The sequence below is a fragment of the Malaclemys terrapin genome, chromosome 18 (genome assembly GCF_027887155.1).
Source record: "Malaclemys terrapin pileata isolate rMalTer1 chromosome 18, rMalTer1.hap1, whole genome shotgun sequence".
Taxonomy (NCBI): domain Eukaryota; kingdom Metazoa; phylum Chordata; order Testudines; family Emydidae; genus Malaclemys; species Malaclemys terrapin.
The window spans coordinates 8,071,354-8,083,446 of NC_071522.1; the positions used below are offsets into that span (position 1 = coordinate 8,071,354).

The 12,093-nt window shown below is 44.2% G+C and overlaps 2 protein-coding genes across 6 annotated transcripts in view; one reads left to right on the forward strand and one right to left on the reverse strand.

Annotated features, from left to right (window-relative positions):
- Positions 1-9,119, forward strand: part of DUSP14 (dual specificity phosphatase 14) — an 86,801-nt gene extending 77,682 nt beyond the window's left edge. Inside the window, exon 3 of the transcript XR_008442691.1 lies at positions 8,433-9,119. The gene's annotated coding sequence lies outside the window, so the exon portion shown is untranslated. The remainder of the gene's footprint in view (positions 1-8,432) is intronic.
- Positions 1-10,219, reverse strand: part of SYNRG (synergin gamma) — a 62,523-nt gene extending 52,304 nt beyond the window's left edge. For all 5 annotated transcript variants that reach the window (XM_054008197.1, XM_054008194.1, XM_054008193.1 and 2 more), the window contains exons 1-3: positions 10,119-10,219; positions 3,707-3,747; positions 2,213-2,331 (exon numbers count right to left, since the gene is read on the reverse strand). In XM_054008197.1, coding sequence (XP_053864172.1) covers positions 2,213-2,331; positions 3,707-3,747; positions 10,119-10,219 — 261 coding nt within the window. The remainder of the gene's footprint in view (positions 1-2,212; positions 2,332-3,706; positions 3,748-10,118) is intronic.
- Positions 10,220-12,093: the final 1,874 nt, after the last annotated feature.

Consider the following 12,093-nt stretch of genomic DNA (forward strand, 5'->3'; position numbering starts at 1 on the left):
AGGGATGTTAACTCGAGTATCATGACCCACAAAGTCTCCCCTTTAACTTCAATATTATTTTCTTCTTTCCTTCCTATCCTAAACTACTGTGCAGTGTTTGTGTTGTGTTAAAAAAATTTCACATTCCACACAAGCGGTATACAAAATAATTCCTAGACATGTAGTTTGAATAGTCAGTAAAATGTGTCAATTACTTTTGGATCATTTGTATGAAACGCATGTGTAAGTACACACACACAAGATTTCATAAACAAGATTTCCCTGACTGGGGTAAATTATTATTTTCACTGATTTAGGAAATAAAATCTAGTGATTTTATAAAATTTATTTCTTAAAACATTAGGACGTTCTTTTACATATATTCCAATATAACCAATTCCTAAACAATTATGTTTTCAGGATCAATGTATACATGCATTGATTAAGTTAATGAATATTAACAAGATATTATTAGTTGTATGGACAGATCTTTGGCCAGCCCATTTTCAATTGGGTCACAGCTTTAACACTTGTTTTCAGGTTCCCTTGAACAAAACTACATTTTATTTTAACATAAGAACTATATTATGTAACTTAAGTTTATTAGGTAGCTGATGCTTGAAACTACCCTATGAAATATAACAATATTTCATTATAGTTTTAATGTCAATGGTTCTGTAATCCAGGATGATGAGATTTTCATCCATAAATTAAGCTACTGTTAACCATTGCTGATGTATTCAAAAATCAGACAAAGTGAAAGCAGTAAATGTCTTATCGTCTTATTATTTCTAACCAAATCCCCTGAAAAATATATTTTTCTTCTGCAGTTTTGTAAAATTCATTATCCATTAAAACAAATAAGGGGCAAAAATATAGTTCTATTCAATTTGCTATAACACGCAACTTTATTAGATTAATGTTTACATGCTTAGACAAGTGAAGATTTACATGTAAGAGTGGTGGGCACTAGAAGATAAACAAATGGGATAGTTTTTGAAGAAATATATCAATCCCCCTCCCCCAAGTGTTAAGTTCCTCACATCATGTTGTGCACTATACTGTAATCTTACTTCTCAGCAATTAGCAATATAAAATGCACATTTTCCCCCCCTACAGCGTGGGAAGAAACCTTGCGAAGATTATGAGTTATGTAGGAGGAAAGTTACTTCAAGCGTGCAAAAAGGAGAGAAATTCAATACCAAAACTGCAGGAGGAAGAACAATTTGGAAAATTGATTTGATCAAAAGGAAGGAAATTTACAGTATTAAAGAAATGTCCAAAATGTTTGCTGTTCCCTGGGGCCTTGTTTGATTAACTTGTGAACCGCCACATATGCTTACAATATTCTACAGGTAACTAGTATATATAAATGATAAAAAACGTACAAAGCTGAAATCACAACATGGGTGATCATAGTAAATATAATGAACACAGGCCAATGGATGTTCCCTATAAAGAGCTCATTTCAAATCCTGGACAATATACTGTCTTAGTAGACAGTGAACAGTTATGAATATAAAGCAAAGGTAAAATAGGAAGGGTGAAACAAGGTGAAAAGACAAAAAGAGAGTGTGCTGTTGGAGTTGTAGATAATAGAAGCTATTTAACACTAAACACTGAACCATAGTGAAGGCAGTATCAGGAATATTTAACACAAGGAATGGTTTACAAACTCCCTCTTATACTGAGAGTTTTGTTTCCATTACTGTTGAGTGCCATCTTCCCTCCTGCAGAAGGGCCTTTCTCTTAGCTGTGCTTATTGCAGCAATAGATACAAAGAAGTGGAACTCCCAAGTTCTAACATGTAAGAGCAAACTACAATACCCAATGTTTTCTCCCCCCATACCCTTGTTCATTATTGCTCCCAGCTACGACAGGGAATAATGCACACTGAGCTCCCACTGCTTCACCCACGCTACTTATCCAGATCATAAGGAATCCCACAAGTATCATGGCAATTATAAAATACTTTCAGAGAGAAGCTTGCGAAGCCAAAATAATGCAATGCAATAAAGACACTTGCCTATGGGCTACTGCCCATCTCTTCATCCTGAGGTCACCTCCTCCACTATCCTTCCACCCCAGCAGCGGCAGAACCCTTGACACTTCTGACTTCAGAGGCAGGTCCCAGGACCTCTTTCAGGGGTCATGTGTCAACAGCCTTACTGACACATACATTCAAGTTTCTATTTCATTTCACATCTACTGAAAACAAATGTTACTCACGTACCTGCATGGTCATCGGTCCAGGAGACATCTGAGAGCCATAATTCATTCCCATCATGCCTGGCATATTAGATTGCATGACAGATACCATTGGAAACCCTTGCTGTTGAATAGGAATCATACCTACACCAGAACATTAAACATTGATTAAGTCCCCAATTGGTTCTAAAGTTCATCTTTCAAATTAAACAGATAGAGGGAAGGAAGGAGCGACTGGCAGTTCTGCGTAAGTTAATACAAGGACTCTTTACTCAAGGGTGATTTGGTGCATAGAATGTACTACAACACAGGCAGCAATGAAAGGATCTTGCATTTTAAGAAAAGAAGCCTTCCAGGACATCTTCACAAGTTAAGTTGAGGGCGCTCCTTCCATCTCAACTGCTCTTTGAAAGAAACTTGGGATTTTCTTCTCTTCTTTGATTTTAAAACTGTAGTTTCCAAAAAATAACCAACTTGTGCTGGTAGCCCATTCCGGGATTCTCCTGAAAGGATTATTTCTTATAACATACTTCATAGGACTGTCTAGGCATTACTGGTACATCTTGTCCACAGCGAAGCTTTTACATTCTCAGTTGACTGGAAAACTCTTGTGCCCGCAGGAGTGTTTACCCCACATAAAAGGTTTAACCAGTTGAAACATCTTTCAATAAAAGCTTGATTTAAATAAAATTGGACAAATCAGCCAGAAATGTATTAATTCATTGACTAAAACTAAAAGGATTAAACCAGAGATGTAATCATTTTAGAATGTTATCTTAGCAGACACAGACTGATTACAACATAGTCACTGCCAGTAAAATCATTATACCCATGGATAATTTAACATTACAGGTACAACTGCCTGAGAAAGGATGCAATTGGCTCAGGAATTATCAATGACACTTCAGCAACATATTACTGAGCCAATCAGTACTTAGTGAATGGACGTCCTCCCACTCCCATATTTTCCATTAGTTAAACAAGTAACTGACTGAGGAATAAGAATAAAAATTATTTAAGGTTGAGGTTTCTTGATTTAATAATACTTTGCACTTATGTCATGCCTCTTGTTCAAGATTCTGACTGTGCATTGCAAGTATTTACGGGGCCTCACAACACCCACATGATATAGGCATGCAGACTGGTAGACTGAAGTACACAGAGGTTAAATGCCTTACCCCAGTTCATACAGTAACTCAATGACATAGTCAGGAACAGAACTCAGAAGTTCGGACTCCCAGTCCCCTGCTCTAACCTCCAGAGCACACTGCCTTCCCAATGAGATCCAATATTAGTTATATGGGAAATTTTGTAAATAAAGATATAAGGTTCAGATTAATGTTACTGAGTAGGAAGGAAGAAGTAAAAAAACATAGCTAACAGATGAACTTAATATTCCCAATTCTAAACTTCAGGAAAGAATGCAAAGTTACTGGATATCTGACTTAGATTGCTTAACATTAACTTCTACACAAAGAAAGGGCAACTAAAATGTTCAGAATCTGAAATTCATACTTACCTTGCGGTGGGCCGATACCACCTGCTACAGGAAACATGAAGCTGAAAATAAATAAAGAAAAAGCATGAGCCTATGACTTGATATCTAAATAATTGCTCAAGGATTGAACTACTGAGAATGCAAAAGTTACCCCAGGTCTTTGACTACCACTGCAGTACTACATCCCAAACTGCCTCATTTGCTCGGTCCAAAACGTTTGCTCAAGCTGTGACCCGGGGAATTAACCACAGAATCTTCCCTTCTCCATTACAAATCGGAACAATTGATGATGATGATGATCAGCAAAGATCCAGATGAAATAGTGCTGAAGAAAGGTTCACTGGAAGTGCCGGTGAGATAATAAAACCATCTTCAGCATTATTATATAGAGCGAGACTAAGAAGAAACACATCTCATTTTCTGTAATGGTGCTCAAAATGGTTCTGACCCATCTATATTGCCAATTGAGCTGTTTTTAACATATGCTAAGCTTGGATCAGCAGTGGGTCAATTTCCTAATGTAGGCAAGGCCTTTAGAGCTGCAGGATGAAGGAGTATCCAGATTCAGGAGAATCACTAGCTGCATCAGAACATACTTATCCCAGCTCCTTCATAACAGGTTTTCCACAGAGAAACAAAACTATCCAAGAAAAAAGTTTTTTTCCTGTTAAACCTGAAGAATTAGAAGACACCGCAGTGTCCATTTCCTGTTCTTTGTGCTTTAACTTTCCATTGCTCCCATTTAAAGGGAAACAACTACTTACACCCAAGGGGAGAGAAACACATCCCAGCAAATATCAAAGACCAAGTGCACAAAGATAAAAATCAGTGTTAAAAATTCAGCTGAAATCATAAGAGCAATGTCTTGTCCCCACTTTGAAGCATAAACACCAGCTTTTTCAGTGACAAACAGTGTAATTATTATAACTGTACAGCAAGATTCATAGGTGCATTAACAGACAGTGTTATAGTCATACACGTCCACCACACAGTTCCTAATAGCCCCCAAAACTTCAGGGCCAGGTACAGCACAGTCAGCCATACCACGTTATTGTGGCTGACTATTAAAGCGCTCTTTCAAGTCCTCCCCCAGCTCCATAGCTCAGCACTGAACTCTTCTGATTGCCCTTGTGTCTGGCTCTTCAAACTCATCAGACAGCCATTGCCGGAGAGAAAAAAGGAGTCCTAGTTTAGCAATACCGTTTGCAACTCACTCTGAGACAGATGTCAGCAATAATTTACCAACCAAGAACTTTCTTCAGTCCCCACCAACCTCTTACATCAAACTCTCTGGAGAGAGAGAGAAGCTTACAGACATTCAACATCTCTCAGTCCAAGTGGGTTAGTCAAGAGGCCAGATGACAGACTAAGGAAACAAAGTGAAGAGGGAATGACATAGCAAAGATCTACTCATAATGCTTCAAAACTGACATTGAATTCAGAAACCTATTGTGTTTTGTAAATGTAAAAGAGCTGGATTCCTTATTGTGCCTGTGTGCTCTGACTATGCAACATCTATGTGTAATGTGGAGTTCAATCATAATTAGCTACAACTGAGAACACACAGTATCCCGGACAATCTGTGTTACCCTTTATTTCTGGGCCCTAGTCTATGACTGTGGCTCTTAAGCTCTACAGTAATACAAATAATAATTAATATAACTTCAAAATTTGAACTCATGATACTCTTAGTTCCTCAACTTTTCATTCTGCCCTAACCATTAGGCCACACATTAATTCCTCCATTCACAAAACTGTAACATACACATGTACCCAACCAAGGATAAGTTAGTAAGTCTGGCCCTACCACCACCACAATTTTAGGGTTCTCTATAAATAGAAATGTCTCCTACAGCCCCTGTGGAGAGTGATCTGCCTAGGCATGTTTTGCCAAATCTAGAAGCAGGCACTGGGACTGGAGTGCTTGAGCAGGATCCAACCTAGGTCAGTTGTAACCAAAAGCTGTTATTAATTGATGAACGTTCAGTGACCCATATGAAACCAGCTCGGTTGCCTCAGTCCAGTTCTGGGTGGAGGGGTACTGACATCATAAAAAAAACAGCAGGCATTAGCTGGCAACCTTGTCTCAAGTCACAGCAGGGAGGCCAGCAACTAAACTCCCCTCCTGCTCCTAGCTGTGGTTCCCTTTACATCAAGGCTGAGGCACATGGACAAAACAATGTGGGGCAGTCAGATTGCAGCCTGAGTTTTGCTTCAACTGTGGATCGAGATCTTTTAGTTTCCACAGCTGCTAAGATGGCACTTTTTGCCAACAATATACTCACATAAAACTTATAGAGAAGTTCAGAAACATGTAGTTTCCGACCTACACCTATCACCTTTCTCTCATGTATCAATTATTCACTCCAGGGTCCAATTTACAGATGAATACAAGAAGTAAATTAATAATTAGCGTAATTAATGCTATTTTAGAGCTATACATTTTAAGGTAGCACTTGTATCAAAGACAGTATCCGAAACTATTTTAAATTATCCCCTTTTTCTGCCTTGTGAGGATTCTGGTGGTAGAAATAAGGTTCTGTTCTAGTTTAACTGAAATGCAATGTAATCTGGACAAGCACACTAAGGTACCAGCACATGTTGTAAGCAAATAAAGGCCAGATCATTAAATATTTATCCCTTTCTAGAGTTAAGTAGTGATTTATTTATAAGCATCTGTAAAAACTGTAGCTAATTAGAGGCAGACTATAAGAAATAAACAAAAGTGAAAAAGTTGGTTTCTCTGAATCAAAATTCTGAATGTGTGTTAGGATTCACTGTTGACCTTGTTCAGTCAAAGATTTAGTTACACATTTGGCTACTTTTTAGCAATAACAGAAAATGTAAAACATCAGGAATTCTGGCATGGAAGATGTATCTGTATACATGTATGTATCTATATATCTGTATACAAAGAAGTGTTAAATAGCTATTCAAATATACATACACAAACAGAAGAGAAAATACACATCAAGTTAAAACAAACAAAAACTCCTAGACACTGCATCATTAGGGAGTCACAGGAAGAAGTTACTGATACACAGTAAAGTTACAGTTTACTAATGTGAACAATGTCTAAGCAACTTCAGTTAATTTACTCTGAAATAAGACATATTTTACCCTATAAAAACTTCTTAAATTAACGAGAAAATTACTTATTGAACAAACAGGCATCCTATATCAATATGAAAAAAGTGAAAGATGGAACTGACTCATTTCCAGAAGTTCTGCACTAAAATTATTAGTCTGCCTTGTGCATTACACTAGTTTGGGATTAAAGGGGAGATTAACTATCTGAAAATCAATTCTAAATGCAATAAGCATGATCTATACTTTGTAATAGCCCATGGTTCCATTTTATAAAACATATATTACAGCTCTTTTCTATCAGGCATGTCCTTTCAAAATACCTTCATATTCAACATTACTCTTCACAATGGTATATAATTTATTTGTAAATATTTCAACTGCACTCCGCGTTGTATCCAAACACCTACATTTATACAAGCAGCAAGTAATACTTTTGATAACATGGCACTAAAATGCAACATATGCAGAAACATACAGATATTCAACACACTTATTTCACTATGTGCTGTATATGAGATAAGAAGGAACTGAAGTGTGGTTAAAAAGCATTATCGTGTAAAAAAAAGAAAGTGAAGATCTCTGTGACAAAGTTCAAGAGCAGTAATATCCTACAGAAGTTCCTCAGAAAATCTTTGACAATAGTCTCAATACCATTGGGAGTATCACTTTAATATTATCCTATCATTCAACAGTAAGTTTTTCATAATAGGTACTCTAGTTTCAGGTACAGGGCTCCAGCAATCAGCTTCACTCAAACAGCAGGATAAATATAACACCCCTCATTTTCTTTTGTATTCAGATTTTACTATGAAGAATCCATGTGATAGTTTCTAAAATAGCAACAAACTACAGGATGAACTCTTTCCCCAATTCAAACTCCTAGACCAGGGGTCAGCAACATTCGGCACGCGGCTCGCCAGGGTAAGCGCCCTGGCGGGCCGGGCCAGTTTTATTTACCTGCTGACGTGGCAGGTTCGGCCAATCGCGGCCCCCACTGGCCGTGGTTCACCGTCCCGGGCCAATGGGGGCGGCGAGAAGCGGCATGGGTGAGCCATGTGCTGGCTGCGGCTTCTCGCTGCCCCCATTGGCCCAGGACGGCGAACCGCGGCCAGTGGGGGCCGCGATCGACTGAACCTGCCGCGTCAGCAGGTAAATAAAACTGGCCCGGCCCGCCAGGGCGCTTACCCTGGCGAGCCGCGTGCCGAACGTTGCCGACCCCCGCCCTAGACTGTGTCTATAGTTGAGAGTTTTTGTACCCATAATTCCCAATGAGTGCAGAGCCTGTAAAGCAGTAACAATGACATGGTGATGGTGTTTTTCATACCGTGTGTCTAACTCAGAAGCCCCAAGATCCTCTAAGTGAAACTAACTATAAGCCATAATGAAACTGACTTCACAGATTTCCATCACCGAAGCTCAGAGAATTGAATAAAGCTACAAAAAGCATAGTGACAAGTAAATTGGAATTTTGGAATCCTTTCATTTTTCACAATCTAGGGTCTCATTAGTAAGGTAGGTGTTTACAAAAGTAGAAGTGTTTACAATGATTAATTCTAAATTGACAATGTTGCTGTAAAGAAAGAATGGATGTTTAAGCAGCAGATCAAAATAATTATATTTCAGATTTATATATCTTGTTGCGCTTCTCATCCTACAGGATTCTGAAGTGCCTTACAAATTACATACCCAGGAGCTCTAATGAAATGCAGATACTTCTAATGTGGAGGGTGGCAACCTGGAAGACAGCTGGAGGAAAGCACCCTACATAAGTATGGGTGTGTGATTTTGGTGAAGGTCACCAGAGCCAATGCCTGCTTTTATGAGAAATGCCATGGGAATCTTTGATGACAACACAAAGCAGGTAGGATTTTACTTAAGTGTCCAGGAATATCTGATTAATACAACTTCACTTATCAAAAGCAGACTGACCCCGTCCTACAGCTCTGTCCTTTCACAGAAAAATGCTATAATCTGAAGCCCTATAAATACTTCACAAACAGAAATCTCTAATCAATTCCCAGTTTGAAAGGAGAAATACAAAGATTAGCCTCCTATCCCACCCAAAACATAACATAGAGGCGATAATATTTCTCATTTTCCAATTTCTACTTCTCCCACCACAACCACTCCACTCTGCCTCATGTACTGCTGACAGCAGGAAGCCTCCTCCACATCAACAGGGGAGAGAGAGAAGTATCCACACAAACAGGTCACAGCAAAGCCCCCCACACACACACACCACAACAACACACACAAACTATCCCACTCCTGCTGTAAGCAACATTTACTACCCCATAAGCAAAAGCAGGGATGCACAGGGTTTAGACAAGGAAAAACTGAAGTGAACCAGCAAGCCAAACCCCTCTCCTCCCATACAGTCCAAATCGTCCCCCCAGTCCCTCACCGCCCCCGCCCCAGCTCTTCACCTCCCCAGTTGCCCCTCCCAGCCCCTCACCGCTGCCCCAGTCAAACCCCCCCAGACTCAGTCAGACTCCCCCATCCCCTCACTGCCCCAGCGCTTCACCACCACCCGCAGCCCCTCACCGCCCCAGTCATCCCCCCAGCCCCTCACCGCCCCAGTCACCCCCCAGCCTCTCACCACTGCCCCAGTCAGACCCCCCCCAACCCCAGCCCCTCACTACCCCCAGACTCAGAGCCCCCCAACCTCTCACTGCCCCAGCCCCTCACCACCACCCGCAGCCCCTCACCGCCCCAGTCACATCCCACATCCCCAGCGCCTCACCGCCCCAGTCACACACCCCCATCCCCAGCCCCTCACCGCCCCAGTCAGCCCCCCAACCCCTCACCGCCCCAGCCCCTCACTACCCCCAGTCACCCTCCCATCCCCAGCCCCTCACTACCCCCAGTCATCCTCCCATCCCCAGCCCCTCACTGCCCCAGTCACCCTCCCATCCCCACCCCCAGCCCCTCACCGCCCCAGTCACCCTCCCATCCCCATCCCCATCCCCTCACCGCCCCAGTCACCCTCCCATCCCCATCCCCAGCCCCTCACCGCCCCAGTCACCCTCCCATCCCCACCCCCATCCCCTCACCGCCCCAGTCACCCTCCCATCCCCACCCCCAGCCCCTCACCGCCCCAGTCACCCTCCCATCCCCAGCCCCTCACCGCCCCAGTCACCCTCCCATCCCCACCCCCATCCCCTCACCGCCCCAGTCACCCTCCCATCCCCACCCCCATCCCCTCACCGCCCCAGTCACCCCCACTCCCCCAACGCTTCCCAAGCTCTGCCCCACCCACCCCCCATCTCTGCCACAGGCCGCCCCGCTCAGCCGGGGCCGAGACCCGGGGACACCCCGGGCCCCCCGCCCTCTCCCCACCTACCCGGCGGTCCCAGCGCTGCCGGCTCCAGCCGCCCCCGCTACTCCGCCCCCTCCCGCGGCCCCAGCGCCGCCGCCAGCTCCCGGCCCCGGCCGCAGCGCCATCTTCCCGCTCGGCCCCGCCGCTGTCAGCTGCGCCGCGCCGCGCCGACTTCCGGGGCAGAGCGGCCGCCTCTCCCCGCCCAGGCCGGGCCTCCCCTGCGGCTCCGGAGACAGCGTGTGTCACCCTCTGGGGCCTGGACTGCCGCGGTGCGTGAGACCCTGCAGGCACCCTACAGAAAAACCCACACTGCCCTCCTTGGGGCTGGGATATGTGTGTGACCCCATAGACACCCTACAGAAAACCCCCCACTGCCCTCCTTGGGGCTGGGATCTGTGTGTGACCCCATAGACACCCTACAGAAAACCCCCCACTGCCCTCCTTGGGGCTGGGATCTGTGTGTGACCCCATAGACACCCTACAGAAAACCCCCCACTGCCCTCCTTGGGGCTGGGATCTGTGTGTGACCCCATAGACACCCTACAGAAAACCCCCCACTGCCCTCCTTGGGGCTGGGATATGTGTGTGACCCCATAGACACCCTACAGAAAACCCCCCACTGCCCTCCTTGGGGCTGGGATCTGTGTGTGACCCCATAGACACCCTACAGAAAACCCCCCACTGCCCTCCTTGGGGCTGGGATCTGTGTGTGACCCCATAGACACCCTACAGAAAACCCCCCACTGCCCTCCTTGGGGCTGGGATCTGTGTGTGACCCCATAGACACCCTACAGAAAACCCCCCACTGCCCTCCTTGGGGCTGGGATCTGTGTGACCCCATAGACACCCTACAGAAAACCCCCCACTGCCCTCCTTGGGGCTGGGATATGTGTGTGACCCCATAGATACCCTACCAAAAACCCCCCCCCACTGCCCTCCTTGGGGCTGGGATCTGTGTGTGACCCCATAGATACCCTACCAAAAAAACCCACTGCCCTGGAGATGGGATATATGTGACCCTATAGAAAAACCCACACTGCCCTCCTTGGGGCTGGGATATCTGTGACCCCATAGATAGGGTGACCAGATAGCAAGGGTGAAAAATCAGGACAGGGGGTGGGGGGTAATAGGCACCTATATAAGAAAGCTCCAAATATTAGACACCCTACCGAAAAACTCGCACTGCCCTGGAGATGGGATATATGTGACCCTACAGAAAAACCCACACTGCCCTCCTTGGGGCTGGGATATGTGTGTGACCCCATAGACACCCTACAGAAAACCCCCCACTACCCTCCTTGGGGATGGGATATGTGACCCCATAGATACCCTACCAAAAAAACCCCACTGCCCTGGATATGGGATATATGTGACCCTATAGAAAAACCCACACTGCCCTCCTTGGGGCTGGGATATGTGTGACCCCATAGATAGGGTGACCAGATAGCAAGGGTGAAAAATCAGGACAGGGGGTGGGGGGTAATAGGCACCTATATAAGAAAGCTCCAAATATTAGACACCCTACCGAAAAACTCGCACTGCCCTGGAGATGGGATATATGTGACCCTACAGAAAAACCCACACTGCCCTCCTTGGGGATGGGATATATGTGACCCCATAGACACCCTACCAAAAAATCCACACTGCCCTGGAGATGGGATATATGTGACCCTCTAGACACCCTAAAGCAACCCTATAGAAAAACCCATACTGCCCTGGGGATGGGATATATATGATCCTACAGAAAAACCCATACTGTCCTGGGGATGGGATATATGTGACCCTATAGACACCCTAGAGAGACCCTATAGAAAAACCCACACTGCCCTGGGGATGGGATATATGTGACCCTGTAGACACCCTACAGCGATCCTATAGAAAACCCACACTTCCCTGGGGATGGGATATATGTAGGGCCCTACCAAATTCACAGTCCATTTTGTCCAATTTCACAGTCATAGGATTTTAAAAACCATAAATTTCATGGTTTCAGCTATTT